The sequence below is a fragment of the Lampetra fluviatilis genome, chromosome 17, assembly GCF_964198595.1.
Source record: "Lampetra fluviatilis chromosome 17, kcLamFluv1.1, whole genome shotgun sequence".
Taxonomy (NCBI): Eukaryota; Metazoa; Chordata; class Hyperoartia; order Petromyzontiformes; family Petromyzontidae; genus Lampetra; species Lampetra fluviatilis.
The window spans coordinates 374,855-394,410 of NC_136291.1; the positions used below are offsets into that span (position 1 = coordinate 374,855).

The following is a 19,556-nucleotide window of genomic DNA, read 5'->3' on the forward strand; positions in this document are numbered from 1 at the left end:
TGCATCATGACGATAAAAATGGTTCTCATAACATATCATGAAGCCCACATTCCTCAAGTGGTGAGCAACACGAGACATCCACTGGCCACCTCCCACGTGCTATGACGCCGCCCTTGGCTGGTACGAATGCGTCTATTTACAGACTACCGTAAAGTCTTTTCAATTAGTTTTCAATCTTTAAAAGTGCTTCTGGGTTCCCCATAGACAGAGGACCAACGATGGGAACCCCACTGGAATGGAAAAAAAGCCTCGGGTCTTTAAATACAGGTGCATGCTGATGCTAGGAATTACAAGGCAGGCCACAGTAAGTATATTTTTTATTTCAGAATCTCACAATACATGATTACCAAGGGGAGGTAGAACTGTATGGGGCACACGTATTATAGACGGGAGGTTACGCAAACGGACATTGGAGTGGCACTCAGAGGTTGGCGACCAAGGGAAGACCAAAATTCAGATGATGTGATACTTTAAGGAGAAATCCATTGGAGGTTAGGTTTCAAATGTGCAACAGCCGAGGGAATGAGTGTGGAGGAATCAGTGGCTACGGGGACAATGAACTCTTGACCTTGGTAGAGGGATGTGTACATCTGGATGCACCAGAAATTTTTTCCATTAAGTCTCTATTTGACTGTTTTCAAGATTGAATATTTTTAAAATATTTAATTCCCCTTTGCTGCAATCGTTTTACAATAATTTCTGTATAGTAATTTTAAACTGCATTTTTAATGTAAAACATAGCAATAGATCTTTGCACTCAACACCTGCACAAGTGTTTTGAATTTCACATTACAGAGGTGATGATGCAGTGGTGTAGTGTGGTTGGCATGGGCCTTGGTGCAAGGAATCAAATGTGACAGCACCCTGTGCAATTTCCTTCCTCTTGATAGTCCCAGTGCCTGGGCCCGAAAGCAGTTGAACCACGTGCACACTCGACAGCGGATGCCTAGGGACCAAGCAGAGCCAGGGACGGGTCTGTTGACTCTTCCAACGCGTCCGATGTCAGTCAAGACATTGATAACACAACGTCACTACCGTGTCGTCTACACGCGCCCCCTCTCATTGAGTGCGACTTCAGCGGCTCGGCTTGGCTTACGCAGTTTAAAAACAACCTGGAGCCTCCTGAGCCATGCTCAACATAGCTTCAGAGCGACTCGGGTGTACAGTGGAAAAGAGATATTATTGACGTTTGTGGTTCTTATCCCCATCTCGCGCCGCCACCCCGGGATTCGCTCCAAGTCCGACCCCTGGTGCCATCCCCAGCGGTGGCCCCGGCGAGGTCCTCGCCGTGGGCCCCGGCATCGTTCTCTGCGTGGCCACGGGCGCCGCCCGCTTCGTCCCCTCCGGCTTGGCCGAATGGAGCAGCGCGAGACCGGCCATCGTGAGCGACATCCCGAGCCACCACAGCCCCGCCAGAGGCTCTCCAAACAGCACGCTCCCCAGGACGGCCTGCACTCGCACGGCACGCAGCGTTAAACACACTTACGTAGACCGAGTGGTGTGAACAGAATTTTACACGTATGCAAAGTCCTTTTGTTACTCCACTGGTGGATGAGCACCCCACCCCCCATGCTTGTACAGTTTGTGAAAGTTACTCAGGCAGACTTTACCATGCTGCCGAGCAAACAATTCTTGCTTTGAAAATCAATACGTGATAAAAAATTGAAAAATCGATAGCCTGACGAAGTCGGTAGGGTCGGTAGGGACGTGATTCCAGGTGGTCCCCTTGTGTAACCAAGTACAGGGAAGGCCGTCGGCCACTCACGGAGCAGAGGAAGTTGGAGGCCGTGCTGGTGAGCGTGGCCTGCACACTCGAGGAGGAGAACTGCAGGGACTTCACGAACAGGGTCCACATTGCAGCGTTGAGAAGCAGCGTGATGCCAAACGTGACGGCCCTCACCAGCAGGGCCACCTGCACGCGCAGAGGCACGCCACCTGCTCAGAGCCTGCCCGTGCCCGAGGAGCCGGGGGCACGCTCAAGGCCACGCACACGCTCAAGCCACGCTCAAAGCCACGCTCAAGGCCACGCAGCGGGGATTCCAAGCGCTCCGATGACAAGTGCTGCCCGCTGGATGTTAGTCTTCACCTCCAGACGGCACCGATGTCAAGAGGATGGGACAAATTAGCTCGCTCACCCTGCGAGTTGACAAAACGCAGTGATGATATTCAGAGACCGGCTGCGTGATTCGTAACGCAAACGGTGCGCTCGTGGGGGCTCCTGAAAGTAATTCGCACGTCTTTATTAAACCCGACTGGAAATTGAGGATTTGTTTTCAACTCGCGAACAGGGATGAGAAGCAATTATGGAACAAGCTTAACGCTTGTTAATAAAAAAAAACAGTCGCTGTCTGGTCGCATACAACACCTTGAGGTTTTTTTTGTAACCTTGTGCTGCTTGCAAATGACACAAACTGCGCTTCCAATTTGGTCCTCTGCTTGAATGAGAACGTCCGCTTTGTTTATTCAAATAAAGTGACGTGAAAACAGACCCGCTCGCGATATGCATCTCTTTGAATGCCGCACAGATGGTGAACATGCCACCCACGGCGTGTGAAAGGTGACCGCCCAGGAGGCGGGCAGACCTCACCGAGGAGCAGGTGAGCGCGCTGTCCGCCAGGCCGAGCCCGGCGCCCAGGCGCAGGCAGGCGGCGTGGAGGAGCTGGGCCCCGACCGCCAACTTGGCCGAGGCCGAGGCCAGGGCCCCGCACAGCCCCGCGCCGCCCGCCAGGACGGTCGCCTTCCGCATGTCCCGGCCGGGCCGCGGCCTCCCCGACACCGGGGGCGGCAGCAGCAGCGCCTCGTCTTCCACGTCGGGAGTCGGGGCGGACCTCGGGGTGACGAGGAGCGCTGCGGAGCCGGTCACTGTCGGCGCGCTCCGTCGGCCGTGACGAGAGACATCAACCAGCGCGGCTCGAGCCGAACGTCGCCCATGGAGACATCAGCGTCGCGGCGGAGGGGAGCTTCGCTTCCTTGTTCCGTGATCTGAGGTTACACAGTCGCCGCCCTCCCCTCCACGGCCACAAGAGGGCGCTGTTGTCCAACGTTTTAATTTACTTCTGCGACGTCAAAGCCGTGATAAAGCGAAGAGCGGTGGCACAGTGGTTAGCGCACTACGATCTGATCCCGGCGAGACGAGTTCGATTCCTGGCCATAGATAACCGGTCCTGGGGTTTTCGTGAATTGTCCAGCGTGTCAAAGAATGGTCAAACCACCTGTACCAATACGGCGTGGAGAGGCATGCATCCAGAAGTGGATTGTTTGGTTCGAGTGCGTTACTTTCGGACAACTGAATTTGATCACCAAAAGCAGCAGTGCACCCGTGTGGCCCGACACCAGCACGCGTTCAATCGGTGCACACGATCTGGCGTGACGAGCAGACCCTCACAGACACAATGGAACAGAAGTTGGAGAGTGCACACAGAAGGATAGTGAAGAGATGCACGCTTGTAATGATACTGAGACGGGAAGAGGGTTACTGAACATAATCAAGTCACATACAGTAACATCTCATTTTAAGAGCAGGATACGTCACAATGATGACCAGAATGAAGGCCCCGCCAGGGAGACAAACCAATTTACCAGGTAAGGCCAAGCGACCTGGCTACCATCAATTATAGCGCAGCAAAGTGGCTTATCATGTGGAAATGTATCGCAGCCAAATGCTCTAAACGCATGTTTCTAAATGTGGAGGGGAAACCCGCAGGACCCGGAGAACAATCCACACGACCATGGAGAGAGACGCAAACTCCAACGATACAGACATCAGGGTCAGGATCGAACCCACGACCTCCTGTATGCCAGACGAGGTAGTTGACATCTCATCAGGGTCAGGATCGAACCCACGACCTCCTGTATGCCAGACGAGGTAGTTGATATCTCATCAGGGTCAGGATCTAACCCACGACCTCCTGTATGCCAGACGAGGTAGTTGACATCTCATCAGGGTCAGGATCGAACCCACGACCTCCTGTATGCCAGACGAGGTAGTTGACATCTCATCAGGGTCAGGATCGAACCCACGACCTCCTGTATGCCAGACGAGGTAGTTGACATCTCATCAGGGTCAGGATCGAACCCACGACCTCCTGTATGCCAGACGAGGTAGTTGACATCTCATCAGGGTCAGGATCGAACCCACGACCTCCTGTATGCCAGACGAGGTAGTTGACATCTCATCAGGGTCAGGATCGAACCCACGACCTCCTGTATACCAGACGAGGTAGTTGACATCTCCTCGCCACCGCGGTGCCCATGGAAGGATATGGATTCTTGCAACGCGGGAACTTGAGGGATGGTGACGGCGGCTTGGGACACAGCCTTCATCCAGCTGATTGTGAGGATGCTCAGGCTGGCCCTGGCTGGCAGTATAATCAACCAAACCACGGCACACGGTGGGGCCCTTGCTGTGTCTTGAGTCAGTGCGGGTATATCGGTCACCGCTGGTCGCCCTTACCCTTGCCAAGGCACAGACAGTCCATCAGGGGGCTTTGTCCAGGGCTGAACAGCACACATCATGGACACATCACCACCAGCAGTGGCAACATATCAACATCGAATAGGTGTTACCCTTTCTGGCAATAAAGCAGGTGTTAAGATGTTCAAACACCAAATCTATACCTTGTCACCACAATTACGTGCGGCTACTGTCGACTTGATTCCTTGCAAAAGGTATCGATTTGGTGTTTGAACATCTTAACACCTGTTTTATTGCCAGAAAGGGTAAAACCAACTCTTGTTTTTCATACCTTGATACTGGCAAAAAGGTCCCATGATAGATGAACATCGATGGGGGGGGGGGGGGGGGCAACGTAAAAGAGGGGGGTGTTCTCTACAGAGGATTTCAAAACCAAGTTAGTTATTTGAAACACGGCGAGATGACGGATAGAGACATGGACAGAGACATGGACAGAGACATGAAAGCCCCACAAACGTAGGAGAGACTTGGACCCAGCGCCACGGGGGCGAACACTGAACAGAAAACGAGTCAATATTCTTTGGTTCTTTCTGTAAAGTCACGTAGATAGAAAAAAATAATGAAAAATATAGAGTGACTAAAAATATCACGTTTAGATCGCAACACAAGCGGTCATCATCCAGATGATCCTGATGACGACCGCTTGTGTTGCGATCAAAACGTCGTGATATTTTAATTCACTTTATTTTTATTATTTCTATCTACGTGACTTTACCAAAAGAACCGAAGAATATGAATTCCTCCAGTCACGAAAGTTAAGTAAAAAAAAGAGTCACAGAGACAAACAGAGAAATGGAGACACGTTTGACAAAGATACACGGGGACAGATAGAGAGGCATGACGATGTGGGCACAGAGCTACAACAGCGTTCAGTGTCTGACAGACACGGAGCCACACGAAGGCAAGGAGAGGGACACACAGACCAGGAGCATGGTAAAGATACGCAAAGAAGTAAAAAAGGAGCGACATCACCTTTAGGCAACCTATGTGCCGAACACTGATATTTAAAACATATTTAAGAGATAAATAAAATGGAATTGAACATGCCAGGGCTTAAGTGTAGGCTGCACTGTCTATGCAATCCACATTGTGCTCATTCAATTGTAGACTGCGGGGCTTCCATAAGGACCCAATTTAAATTTGCCCCCAACACAATAAGAGACTCCTCGAGACTAGATCACGCACAAAGCCCAGGAGCCAAGTACAAGAATGGCCCTGGCCACAGGCCCTCGTGTGCCTTTAACAGCTGGCGCCCCTGTGGTGCTAGAGGGCACAGAAATCCCACCACCTCCACTTAACAGCGTTTACAAGATACTTTAAATCAGACACGTCCAGGGAAAGCGCCAGTTTCATCACGACACCACGGGGACGATGCAAATTAAGGCTCACGTCCCAGCACATCTGCAGTCCAATGCACGTGTGGGTGCCTGCCCATAAGTCGACTGCAGGAGTAGCAGGTATGACTCCAGGACGGCATGGATGGAGTTACAAGTGCCAAGCAATGTGCAAGTGTGAAGCGATTTCCTGCAAGCAAGATTTCAAATGATAATTAGCGGGCTTCAAAAACAACAGCACATTTCAAATGGTCAAGTTTCATGAAATTTTATTTCAAAATACACCAATAGAGGGAGGGTATGAGTATATACCAACGCCAATATTTAACAGCAGATAAAAAAGTGGATCATTAAAATCACAACATTGACCTCTGGCCCAGTGTACCGTACCATGTACCGTACAGTGTAATATACAGTGTTCCGTATGGTGTGCCACAGTGTACCACAGTGTACTGTGGGAGTACTGTGGGAGTACCCTTGCGTACCACCGCGTACCATACGGTGTACCATACGGTGTACCATACAGTGTACCAATACAAAGCAACACTGCACCCTGAAATACACTATAAGCTTTATTCATATCTTTGTTAATGCAAATTCCGAAGCAAAGGTTTTGGCAGAAGTATTAGCAAAATAAAAGAAAATAACCCAGGTTAAGAATTGGATCCAACCCAAGGTGTGCTGGTGTCATTTCACACACCCTGCTACAAACGGAAAACCTGGAAAAATTGATCTTTCGACAAACACAGAGGAAACACAAATAGGCAAACGTTAAGTTAAAATACGAAACACACGTTTAGCAAGTGCCACGCTACCACAGAGGCCACGGCTGTATATACCTACAGCCACATGCAGTATTTATGAAATACTCATGAATGAGTAGAGCACCCACACAGGGCAGTGCCGCGTTCAAAACGCACCGCTACTCCTGCTGCTTTTGGCGAACGCACTGCATTCAGGCCTTGCCAACTCTTGCACAGAGGCTGCCCAGGGGCAGCGACGCAAATTCGCAACTCATTACCTTGTGTGGCCCTTTGCCGCACACCGCCACGGGCTCTGCATGCCCCCTGGGGCAAGGCAGCCGGCAGAAGCCATCCAAACAGAACGCAGAGCAAGGCCAGCACACCATCTGCTGCAGGTGCTTTACTCTCTCCATACACAACGACTAGACCAGGATCCCCGCGCACATGGCTTGTTTGGGATTTGAACTAAAATGTACTTTTCTCTTTGTTATAAAAAAAACTTCCAAGGCTGTTTTTTTGTAAATCCTGCATACAATCATGGCAAATAGCTTTGCTGACAGCTTTAAAAAACATGTTCGATTTGAAGCTGGAAGTGCAAACGTCACACCAATGTATACGCGAAGCAGCAGTTGCCGCTGGGGGCCACGGAGACTTCCAAACTCGGCTCCATCTTCTTCCCAAAAATAAACAAAAACCCACGGCTTCTCTCTTCACACGTGCCTCAGTTGCAAACGCCTCCACTCGAATGTTTTAATCGGTTGAAGGTGTTCTTCAAGAAGGTAGCCCAGCATTGGCGAGATGGCCATCTGTAAGAGTTTGTTACAACGGTGTGGCCAGCCTGGGCACATGCATGCAGCAGGCCGCTTGAGGAGTTGACACGCACACACACACACACCTGCACCTGCATATAGAGCATTGTACACTGCGCACATATATTTTGTTAATATATTCTGTCCTTATATATTTTATTCAATAAAGTGGTCTTTTAAAAACGATACTTTATTAAATGCTAACCGGCCAATGGAAATTAAACTGTTGATAATATATAATTTGATAAAACATACTTTAATACATGTTGGTAATTTTTAAATAAATTAAAGGAACCAAATGGTTACTGCATTTCAAATGCATTGATTTAATCATTTAATTGTTTTATCGTCCAACTCAAAAAGGTGCAATGACAAAACACAAAGCTGCACTTAAAAAATGTTAAATTCGGTGTGAAAAACACCTAAGATAATGCACTATCTGAAATAAAACGTCATTGGGAAATGGCCTGAACGGAGCTGTGAATGTGAAATTAAATGCACGCTCACAAGAGTGCATTTCCAGGGCAAGACGTAATGTTCTGTATGGATCAATAGCCCAGTACGACACCTTTAATAAATAACTGACAAAGATGTTGTGTCCCGATGAGGGGGTTTGTGACATTTCTTTTTGTATTTGCATGGACCTGCTTGTCAGTGAACTCTTGCATGGTTACGCACTGCACCAGCGACACCAACCGGTGTTTCACTGCGGGGCAGTAGCGTCCACTTGACACCAATTTACTGGCGGAATTAAAAACCAACATCTGTGTGGTTACACCAGGGCTTCAACTCAGCTGGGTCTGTCCGGATAGGTAATCCAAAAAATGTGTACGCACTCGGCACACCACTTAATTTAGACCTAGTCCCACTGTCTGCCATCCTATCTCGAGGCTGACTCCAGTCCACCAACGAACTGGAAAACATTCAATGCGAAATTAAGCCATGTTCAAGGTTTTATGATGCTTGATAAATGCTTGATAAGTAAAAGAGGATAAGTGATGGTGTGGAGACTCGTGAAGCAAATGCGACTGGCCAACTTGCACATTGCGTCACGCTCACAAGGGTCCTCATGAACCCACAGCTGCCCGCGTAATAAATATAAGGTGTACAAGGAATGCGTCAACCCAACGGCATCTGCTCCCTAAAACACAAATCACAGCTAAGCTGTTTTCACTTGATTCATTCCATTGCAATGTAACATAACATGTTTTAGACATTTATAATAAAATGTTGAGCAAAGACCGTTCACTTTAAAGTTTGTGAAAATCCAAAACACGACGACACTTTCCTGGTTTAACGTGCTTGTTCCATCAAAAAAACCAACTCATTAAGTACAGTACAACACCACGCACGGCTCTCTCCCGCTCCAATCATGAACCTACTTCCTCAAGGCAATATTTAAGTGCAATTATCAGGTATCACAAAGGTCAAACCCTCGGCTCCTTGGGTCCTCGATTACCAGCACTCCGAATGGAGCGGCAGTGAGCTTCCTCCGGGCTCCTTCACGTCGGGTCCCACGTGGCTGAGCGGTGATTGGCAGGGCCGGTGAGGGGCGCTCGGGCCAAAGTTTTCACCCCTCAGCGGCAGAGAAACACGGCGGTGGCAAGACGACAACAACCGTCCTGAAATCGTCTCCAGAGGTCGCCACTGGGTCCTTCAAGCACCACAAAGCCATGGCGCGGCAGTCGAAATAATTCACCCGCAGGCAACTCTGAGCCAACGGATGCATGTTTATGAGAGCGCCGTCCCCTTTGGGAGGTACGGGGAGCGAGCTGCCACTTTCACCTCGAGTGGGGGTGCGCGGGGTTGGGTAGGACAAGGCACTGCGCCAGACCGTCGGCGGCCGTCTCGCAAGCCTGGCGGTCCCTCTCCAGATCCATCAGGAGGCCCATCAGCTCCTGCCAACAGTCATCACCACAACCACCGTCATCAACACACCACGTGCTACGCAGCAGCAATTTCACACCGGAGGGATTCCACGCGGCTCAGAACCAGGGCACCTGACTCCTATGATCATCCACCAAAGAGACATCCTGCTGTTGTAATTGCAGGAAATACTCAAAATTCAGCTTCGTCTGCAACAAATAATGACCTTCTTCTGTCTGAAAGAAAAATTACATGTTTATGTTCCATAGAATATTCAGGTGACCGATCCACTGGGCTTTGTTTGACCCAAACAAACCTGTGCTCACAAACACGATGTTCTGCTGCGGCACTCCGCATTCAAAGAAAATGTGGCCGGATTGATGGTGAAAGGGACGGTAAGGGGTAGATGTGAAGTGGTGGCTGGGTGCGTGGGCAGTGCCTGCTGGCCGTACCGTTCTGCGCGCACTCAGCCGGTCATACTCCGCCTTCATCTCCGCGTGTCGGGAGCTCAGCCGACTGCAACTCTTGTGCAGGAACTGCTCCTCTGAGCTTCGCTCTGCATGGGCAATGACACGACGCACAGCGGTCACACGCGCGCTACGCCCAGCCTCGAATGATGCCACGGGATCTTTAACACCCACAATGTAGCAGACGGTGGACAGTACATTTGGTTAATACACTCCGAGTATTAAACGTGGGCGGCCACTCGGCTAAAACCACCAACATCTCTGTCACAAGCGGCAAATGCGCTACTGTTCGGTCATGTCACCACAACAGGGCATTTGTCTCTTTCCCAAAACTTCAGAGGGGCCCCCAATTATTATTTTTATTCAATGTTTTTCAATTTGTTAAAGAGATGAACTGTTTATTCGTGCTACTGCTCACATTTTCGTGGTTGTGTTGTGTAGCTCTCTGATATGTGTTCGGATTGCATCGTGTGTTGCTCAGCATTCAGTTCCTGAAAAAGCTCCCAGTACATGGAGAGAAACGTCGGACATCATGCTGAACAGCCAAGGTACAACCCGAACAGCACACCAGGAAGCTGTATCATCTATTCATCTTACCGTTTTAATACAAAAACAATATAAGCAGTGCTACCTTCATTAATTGCTGTTTTATTCTTTTCAATTCCACCCTCTAATGTTCTCTGACCTGACACAAGGCTGCATTGGTGTGTGCCCCAAGAGCGAGCGCTGGGGACTGCGTGTTTGCCTCTGTGTCTCTATACGCATGAGGAGGGGTTGGAAGGAAATGACCAGGAGGGGGGGGGGGAGAGTCTTTCTTGCTCTGGTGTCCTGGGGGCGAAGATACCACATCCAGCCCTGAAACTTAGCCATGCCCATGTCCAATTTATCAGCCTAGGTGAGCAACCTCTTTGCATGACTCAATGCCAAGCGTTCGTCTGGAAGTTCTGCAGCGTCGTCCAAACGGCACAACGGCATCCAGGCCTCTGGCCTCTGGCCTGAATATCGTTGTGCTGCCCCTGAGCGAGGGTGAGACCGAGGAGGGAGCCACGTGTGCCGCCTCCCACGCCGTGGCTGCCGTCGGTGTGGCACCAACGGCACCGCACCTGCGAGGAACTGCTGGTATCCCTCGAGGACGGCAGCAATTCCCTGCCATGCACGCGACTGCCGCCCGGGCTCGCTCTCGCTGTCCGAGCTGGCCTCGGCCCGCTGCTGCTGCTGCTGCCCCCGTGCACTCTCCGGGCACGTCGGTCCATCCAGCGCCCCTGTAAAAGACAAAGCGTTTTTAGAATCCGTCTCGCGGCGAACGCTGTTTTCCCCCTTAAAAATGTAAAGGCTGTCGTGCTCCCCTCGTGCAACTGCTGGCGGAAGGGCCTCCACTAGACGAACCACCAGAGGGAGCTCAGAATGTCAAAACAAATGCTGCTGCTGCTGCTGCTGGATAATATTCGTCTGTTTGTACGTCGAGGGACAGAACGCGAGTTCTGCACGTATTGACTCTTACCTTCCTTGAGCAGCGAGGCTGTCTGCGTGGAGTGCAGCACCGACTGGTGGAACTCCTGTGCAAATCGCCCGGCCTCCTCCGCATCCCATCGCTCCGCTCCGTTCACGGCACCCCCCGTGGGTCCTCCGCGCGTGGGGTGGTCCTGCGGCCGCTCCGCCAGCGCTTTCAGGTTCTCAGGGGTGGGGGGCCATGGCACCCCGGCAGCCCGGCTGGGCTGCGGCTGGGTCCCTGCTTTCGCAGCACCCTCGCCCGTCTCCTTAAGCGCGTCATCTGCTCTCCGCAGAAACAGGAGCGGGTTCAGGGCTCTGGTTTTTTTCCTCTCGCCGACAGGGCAGGCTGCGTGCATGGTGCACCCTACGAGAGTGCCGCTGCTTGCTCGCCCGCCCGCCCGCTTGCCCCCTTGGCTGGCAGAAGCAGCTTTGATCACAACAGAATGAGCGACACCGTCTCAGAAGTCAGTTTTAAGTTGGCACTTCTCAGAACCTGGTTTGGAAGCCAAGCTGCCGCCTGTGATTAAACCGCATTCTCAAATCAAGTGAGTTTATGGTCTCAGCCAGGTCACTAGTGACTGCACAAAAAAGCCATCACATTACATTTGATTATACTGAATTCATCTGAATCCCAGCTCTGAGAATTCAACATATCAGCTTGAATGTCACGTGACAAACATCACTCTCAGTGGCAGAGTTGAAGGAACGGTGACACCGTTTACCCTGTGGACCCACAGGTCGCGCTCTAAGGGAGAGATCCGAATGGATACTTCGTCTCTCGACATTCTTCCGAGAGCACATTTGGGATAAAGACCAAAAAATAATTAAGAGGCGCTGATGGTGCTCGCTCACCCGGGGCCGCGGGGACAGCCGGAGCAGCTGCCAGGATCTTTTGCTTCAGGGCTTGGATGAGCTGAATCGTGTGCTCAATCTCTGCACGTGCACACAAAGGACCGTTTACATTGTGTAAATCGAGCGAGCCTGCACTACGGTGATTCGCCAGGTGCGGTAATCCAGCATTGGTGCAGCGGGTCACACCTCCAACAGGGGAATGGCGCAATGCACTGTGGGCCAGCAAAATATCTGCTCGTCAAAGCCGGATGAGCACGGGGGGGGAGGGCTTTAGAGGCTGCAGCCCAGAGCTTCTAAATTTGAGGCCCCCACCCCCCCCCCCTAAAAAAATATTTATTTTATAATGTTTGAAATGCCATACTGTAGCCCTGCGCTAAATCCTAGAGATAATTTGGTAATTAAAATCATTGCATATTATTGCCAGTTACGTGCCAAAATGAAAATAGTTTTGGTTGTTTTAACTTTGATTTAGCTCTACAAGTTATAACGAGAACTGAAATAACCAAGGTAAATAACAGAGGAGTATTTGCATTCATCGGCCACGGGTGCTGGTGAAATTGTCAAGAGAGGCATTTGAAGTGTAACAGCCTTGGGCCACCGTCAAACCTAATCTGGTCCTGCCGCCCGTGCGGGTAACCACACCGCACTCACCCTCCAGCTTCTCCGGGCTCAGGTACACGAGCCCAAAGAGCGACAAGAAGTGCTTCTTGTCCTCCAGGTCGGGCGCGTCGCTGGGCAGGGGCTGGGAGGGGCGGGGCCGCACGGGCAGGGAGATGAGGGGAGGGGGCGAAGGCCGCGGTCGAGGGGGAGGGTGGTGGTGTCGGTGGTGCAGGGATGACAAGAGGACCCCACGCCGTTCCCTCGCGCTCCGCTCCCTTGCTTCCAGCGGCTCCTCGGCCTTCTCCTCTACCTCCGACTGGACCGAGCGCAGGTTCCGCACGGGATGCACACCGGGCCAATGGGAGCACGACAGAGGGTCACCCATTAGAGACCAAAGCACACAATGCCCCGGTGTTTTGAGCAACCCTTGCCCCTTGACAAGCAATGTCAGGTGCAGGTTTCCACGCGTACCTTGGCCGGAGCATCTCCCTTCAGGGTGGGTGGTGGGAACAGTTTGTGAATGGACTGCCCGTTACTCGAGAGGTCCGGGAGGGCGCCCGTCTGGTGGCAGCCTGGACGGGAGAGGCGGCAGTTCAGTACTCGATACAAATCACCGGCCAAGCATGGCCACGTGCAGACAAAAACACACACGTGGCTTTACACAGCGTTGCACGGTCATTAAATGTGTAAGACCATTAATAAGGACATGGCGTGCAATGGCATCTGAATGTGTGTGGGTCACTGTGACTTTGACATGTTTAAATAAAGATTCCGATTCAAATTCTGTTAATGTAAGGGACCAGCACGCACCGTTAATGCGACACTCTTTGGGTTTGCGTTCGTTGGTGTCGGCCTGGCTGATAAGTGGCCTCACGGGCGGCAGAGGAGGAGGGAGGGGCGGCGCTCCCTCGTCTGAGCCCTCTCGCGTCGGCTCGGGGGTCACGGGTTCCTGCTCCTTCAACCCGGGGTTCCCGATGGCACTACCAGCGGCGGTAATGCCACCGCCGCGTTTTCCAGCAATGCTCAGGTCGGCAACCTGTCCCCCCATGGTGAAGTCGAGCTTGGCGGGGTCCCTGTGCCCCCACTCGCGGTAGCTGCTCGTGCAGTTGAGCGACTCCCGGTAGCGGTGCTCGTCGGGTCGTGCGTGCCCATCCACGCCGGCCACGCCACCCGCCCTGTGCTCCGGCGTCGGCCGCGACTTCTCCCCGTTGGAGCGAGTGGGCGGCGCTGGTGGCGTCGGCGGCGGCGCCGCGGGGTGGTGATGCGCGCTAGGAGGCGTAGGAAGGCCCGAGAGCCACGGTACCGTGTGGAGAAGCGGGGAGTCGCGAGGGGCATGCTTGGGCGAGATGAGAGGGGGCGGTGCTCCTAGACCAGAGGGACACGAACTTGCAGGGTGGAGCCTCGCGTCGGGCCTGGCACAGACACACGGCCTCGCTATGCCCACCGCTCGACATGCCCGCCACCCAGAGTAGTGCTCGTGACCTGCCTACCACTCAGGATCACGATCAGCTTCCCAAATACTGGACATTCACCTCCCAAACAATCTGAGCCAACTGTTCTCTGATGAGGGAGATCCTCTGCCTTCAGTAATATTTGCACATCATCATTATAATCACTATTAGCGAATGTTTATCCACTGCTGGATTAAAGCCTGCCAAACCTGTTCCCATCAGGAATACGATACACAAATTTTATAAATTAATAATATGTACAGCCCTTTGTTAATCGACTGCTCGTAGGTCTTCCCACGCCATGAGAGCCATGGGCATTACTTTAACATACTTCACCATGCTGGCCAGCGCGGGTCTGTGAAGGAAGAGGCCTAGAACTAATTCTGAGATGTGACCTGGAATCGAACTCAGGTGGCCAGGTTTATAGTGCAGCTCATAGTGCAGTGTGTCACCACTCCACCCCCATTTCAAATAACACACAACCTAAAACATGCACAGTTGTCATCGCGTAGATACGTAATGGAGCTACGTGTACCAGGCCATTTGACCCATGTATCAAGGTTCATTAATGATATAAAAACACTCCACAGTGACTTTCAGATGTGTTGTATTGAGGGTCATAAACCACGATGGCAGTTTGCCACAGCGATGTCACTGGAACACGCCTGATAACCACTTTATGTTTATAGCTAACGAGGATTTAAACTCCCGTTGGCCAGCCTGGGATACATAGCCTTGCTGCTTATCTACAAGATTAGCGCTATTTGTTTATTGGGTTGTGTGTACTTATAAATATTTTAAAATAGGTTGCCATAACATCCTTGCACCTATGGCACAATCATGGCAATGCACCCAATCTCGTCAGCCAAGCAGGTTTAAGCCTGGATAGTGCATAGATGGGTGACCACGATCATGCATAACAGGTGTTGTAGGCTGCTACGGGACATTGGCAGCAGAGGGCAGAGCAGCAACATCCATTGTCATACAGTACTATAGGCCAAAGTCTATGCTCCCCACCTTCACCTACCCACGGCCAGCATGGAGAAGTTTCGTCAAATAACCCCTGTGACCTACACAAAAACACAACAAGATGGAAGCCCTCATCCAGCAGCAGTGAATTCATATATTTGCACTCTTTACGCCATAAGCCTCTCCCGGGCAGCGGACCAGATCCACATTGCGTTCCGCCATCAATGATCATTGTTACCGATACGCAAATCAGGGACTAACCCGGGCCCTCATTACCACCCCACCCCCACCACAGTATTGGGTCAAAAGCTAAGCTCACTTGTCTGGGTCCCTGCGTTCGCTGGGCCCCGCGGTGGTGCTGGGCCTGAGCTCGCCGCCCTGCTCACGCTCCCGCTCCCTCTCGCGCTCCCTCTCGCGCTCGCGCTCGCCCGCCTGCAGGAAGATGTGGCTGAGCTCCAGCTGCTGCTGCAGGAGCTGCTGCCGGAACTCAAACACCTGCTGCTGCCGGTCCTCCTTCTCCTGCCGCAGCTGCTGCTGCCGTGCCTGCCACTTCTCCTCTTCGGCCGCCGTGATGGGGGCGCCGGGGGTGCGCAGGCCGCAGGGGCTGATGCCTCCGCCGCCAAACCCAGGGGTCAGCGCCGGCGGCACGGATGGCACCACCATGGCCGCAGCCGCCCCGGGAGCGGAGGGGACGTGCGGTGCAAACGGACGCGACCACCTCATTTCGTCATCGACGCTTACGGGACCTGAACTCACTCCCGTCCCAGCCGAGGAGCCCATGCCTCTCAACTGCTGCTGCTGCTGCTGTTGGTGGTGGTGCTGTTGATGCTGATGGTGCTGCTGCTGGTGGTGGTGTGGCTGCTGGTGCTGGTGGTGCAGTTGGTGGTGAGAGCCCTGAGACTCTGCCACGCTGCTCACGTGGGTGCTGGACCTGGGGCTGAAGAGCCGAGAGCTGGGAGACATTTCTGTCGTTTTTGAGGAATGCAATGAAGTGAAGCTCCCTGATTCAAAACCCAAAACACACAAAAAAACACAGAGCACCCCACCAATGTAAACCGCTGCTGGAAATCACAGGCACAGGTACAGACAACATCACAACCACCTACACTTAAGCAACATACCACACATTCCTTCTAAGAGAACAGGGGTGTTGAATCTATCCGATCCGCGACTTCATTTCACACGGCCCACGGCCAGATGGTGGCTCAAGAACGATATTCATCCATCACTGCAGGTGCCTTTAGCTGCACTAACTGTGCTTTAGAGAGGAATATTTTCGACGTGGTAACACTGATTCTAATTTTAGCACGCCCATTAAAATGTATCACTGCGGTAAAGGTGAACTATAATCTATTTTCACGTGACTGTTGGACAATGCTAAGGTTTGTGTTAATGTGGGGCCCACTAAAGGCATTTGAAAGTCAAATTTAACTCACAGTACGGAAAGGGTTCCCCATATTGGTGAGTGCTTACACAAGATTAATTGGTCGATGAACATAAAGTTGATTTTATTCTCCGGTGGGAAAACAGCCTGTTGTCTGTTTATTATGTTATTGTCCACACACTTCCATGATAGTACCTGATCATCTTACCTATAAATGTCTTTGTTTGTCCGTCTCTCTGTGTGTGTCTGTGTGCGGCCGAAACCTGCGAAGGATTTGGCTCGCAAATCGTCGAATTTACGTTTAAAAAAAGTATCCAGGTACCACGCCGTAAGCCCCGTGCCGAGTCAGCGCTATTCCGATTTCGCGTCCGTCACCTTTAAAGTCGTTTAATGAGCGATTTAGTGCTGTTTTTGGTTATTTATTGATTAGCTACCGCATGCTCGACCCTACCAAGTCACACCGTTCGGTGGGGGGGTGAGGGGGGAATTATCTTTCGCGTGGACACTGCGCAAGGTGACACACACAGATGTACAGCTCCCTTCAAACATTTATGACCATGACTGTTTACTCATTGACAGGGATGAACCAATGTTTATGAAAAATAGCCTTTTTCTGTACTCTTGAGACATAAGCAGCCATGCAATATCACTTACTGAACAGGGGCAAACCAATAAATATACTCAATTATGTCTTCATTCTATCATATTTACACTTGCCCCCTCAGTAGGGGGGTTGAGCAGTGACGTTATGTCAATTACGCTTGATTGGTGCACTTCTGCTTATAGTCACAGGTGGGTTAGGTTAATTTTGTATTCGTTGACTTTCATTAATTGCCGATCTTGCACCAAGATGGCGGAGCACCCTCGCAGTCTCTCCTAATTACTTACTTATTATACACGCGTGCATTTCCCCTCTCCCTTGCTTCTTTCGCTAAAGTCACGTACATAGAAAACTATTATTTACAAACTTATTTAGTCTATATAAAAGTTAGAGTGTGCGTGTGTACGTCCATGTGTGCGTGTGAGTCTATATATGTGTTGCGTTGTGTCTGTGCGAGTCCGTGTGTGTGTACGTCAATGTGTGTGCCAGTCAATGTGTGTGTGTGTGACAGTCGCTGTGTTTGTTTGTGTACGTCCATGTGTGTGTGTGCGGTGTGTTTAAGTCGATGTGTGTGTTAGACGATGTGTGTGTGTGGGTCCATGTGTGTCAGTCGACGTGTGTGTGTGTGTAAGTCGATGTGTTTGTGTGTGGGTTAATGTGTGTCAGTCGATGTGTGTGTACGTCCATATATGTGTGTGTGAGTCCATGTGTGTGTGTTAGTCAATATGTGTGTTTGTGTAAGTCCATATGTGTGTGTAGGTCCATGTATGTGTGTTTAAGTCCATGTGTGTGTGTGTGTGTGTAAGTCGATGTGTGTGTGTGAGTCGCTTTGTGTCTGTACATCAATATGTGCGTGTGTAAGTCCATGTGTGATTAGTCGATATGAGTGTGTGTGTGTGTAGTTCCATGTGTGTGTGAGTCTATGTGTGTGTATGCGTCGATATATGAGTGTGTAAGTCGATGTGTGTGCGAGTCGATAAGTCAATGTGTCTGTGTGCGTCTATGTGTGTGTGCATAAGTCGATGTGTGTGTGAGTCTATGTATGTGTGTGTGAGAGTCCATTTGTGTGTGTCTTAGTCGATAGTCGATGTGTGTGTGAGTCTATGTATATGTGTGTGAGTCGATGTGTGTAAGTCGATGTGTGTTTGTGGGTCCATGTGTGTGTGTAAGTCCATGTGTGTGTGTCTTAGTCGCTATGTGTGTGTAAGTCCATATGTGTGTGTGTAGGTCGATGTGTGTGTGTGTGTGGGTCGATGTGTGTGTGTCTTTTTCACCCGGGCAACGCCGGGTACTTCCCGCTAGTGTTAATATATATATCACAGTGGCATCATAATCAATGTTCCAAAGTCCCGTCGAGGTGGATCATGTGGACGTCCCCTGGAGGGCCCTGTCCATGACCCTTGGATCAATCCACTTGGATGAAACAATTCAGGTCCCACGAGTCATCACAAAGGACCTCCATGTAGAGCGCTCGCTACACATGGAGCCCCGGAGGATCTTACCGGATGGTGTGGTGGCGCGCCGTTCTGCCTTGTCCCGGCTGTGTGGCTGCTGCTGTTGCTGCTGCTGCTGAGCCAGCTCCTCTAATCGCTGGCGCTTCTCCCGTGCCGCCTCTCTCTCCGATTCCCTCTCGGCCTCGCGGTCTCGCTTCCTCCGCTCCCTCTCACGCTCCCTATCACGCTCTCGCTCGCTCTCGCGACGCCGCTCCTGCTCTATGTGCCGCTCGGCCCGCTCGCTCTCCGCTTTCATCTCCCGGTTGCGCTGCCTGACCTCTTCGGCTGAGGCCGACCTGAGAAAATGGAAGCAGTCAGAGTCATCGTTGCGTACACCGTCTCTGCTCGTGATCTCGGCACGTATAAACACAGGACAGTTAAATGAAATACAAACCACAGAATTAGACAACAACATCAACTGCTATTCACCACAAAGTGGTAGCGATGTTGCCAAGGCATTTGTGCCCAAACTAGGTGTACTTTGAGGCCAAGGAAAGTGCCGAAGACTCTCTGGCAAGAAGTCACATGGCATGAGGTCACGGGACATGCTCAACACACACACACACACCCATACGCAGACACTGGTAGGAGTGAGGCGGACTGTAAGTGCACAAAAGCTGTGGTAGGCGCACTGGCATGGACATTTTCAACCATCAGGGAACCAAGAATGGCTGCTGATGACAATGATTCGGTAATGACTAGGCAGACCAGATATTTGCAGCCGCTGGGGCTAGTGTGGGTAGCTGGTTACCGCTCGCTGGTGGCGGTCGTGGTAGCAGTGCCGTGGCGCTCCAGGGGCAGGGCCCCCATGGCCGGAGGGGCGAGGTGGCCTCCGAACGGAAGCTGTAGCGCCGAGGGGTGGAGGGATGAGATGGAGCCGTGGCTGCCTGGGAACGAGTAGAATGGAGGCCGCAGGGCGGAGAGAGACAGGGCATCCTCCATCCTGCAGAAAACAACAGAAGCCCAGTTCTAGCTTCTACAGCAGGGGTGGAGAACCTTCTCTTATTGAGGGTCGAACAGGA

General features: G+C 51.5%; 2 protein-coding genes across 5 annotated transcripts in view; both read right to left on the bottom strand.

Annotated features, from left to right (window-relative positions):
• Positions 1-304: 304 nt before the first annotated feature.
• On the bottom strand, positions 305-2,996 carry TMEM42 (transmembrane protein 42). Its single transcript, XM_078863846.1, has 3 exons — positions 2,588-2,996; positions 1,766-1,912; positions 305-1,449 (listed from the first exon to the last, which is right to left on the bottom strand). The coding sequence occupies exons 1-3, from the start codon at positions 2,744-2,746 to the stop codon at positions 1,180-1,182; spliced, it is 576 nt and encodes a 191-aa protein (XP_078719972.1). The 5' UTR covers positions 2,747-2,996; the 3' UTR covers positions 305-1,179.
• Positions 2,997-6,060: 3,064 nt separating this feature from the next.
• The window catches only part of LOC144936784 (genetic suppressor element 1-like), a 54,171-nt gene continuing 40,675 nt past the window's right edge, over positions 6,061-19,556 (bottom strand). For all 4 annotated transcript variants that reach the window (XM_078863926.1, XM_078863927.1, XM_078863925.1 and 1 more), the window contains 11 exons: positions 19,286-19,477; positions 18,544-18,830; positions 15,376-16,057; positions 13,447-14,048; positions 13,108-13,208; positions 12,688-12,952; positions 12,037-12,117; positions 11,195-11,464; positions 10,797-10,955; positions 9,679-9,782; positions 6,061-9,258 (listed from right to left, as the gene is read on the bottom strand). In XM_078863926.1, the coding sequence (XP_078720052.1) occupies positions 9,142-9,258; positions 9,679-9,782; positions 10,797-10,955; positions 11,195-11,464; positions 12,037-12,117; positions 12,688-12,952; positions 13,108-13,208; positions 13,447-14,048; positions 15,376-16,057; positions 18,544-18,830; positions 19,286-19,477 (2,860 nt within the window). In that variant the 3' untranslated portion in view covers positions 6,061-9,141. The remainder of the gene's footprint in view (positions 9,259-9,678; positions 9,783-10,796; positions 10,956-11,194; positions 11,465-12,036; positions 12,118-12,687; positions 12,953-13,107; positions 13,209-13,446; positions 14,049-15,375; positions 16,058-18,543; positions 18,831-19,285; positions 19,478-19,556) is intronic.

What these genes read in the sequence shown, in the direction of transcription:
- TMEM42 (XM_078863846.1), bottom strand. Translation starts at nt 2,746, where the DNA reads ATGCGGAAGGCGACCGTCCTGGCGGGCGGCGCGGGGCTGTGCGGGGCC. An exon ending in GCGCGCTCACCTGCTCCTCG is followed by an intron (nt 1,913 to 2,587) that starts GTGAGGTCTGCC and finishes CTGCGCGTGCAG; the next exon opens with GTGGCCCTGCTGGTGAGGGC. An exon ending in CCTCCAACTTCCTCTGCTCC is followed by an intron (nt 1,450 to 1,765) that starts GTGAGTGGCCGA and finishes GTGCGAGTGCAG; the next exon opens with GCCGTCCTGGGGAGCGTGCT.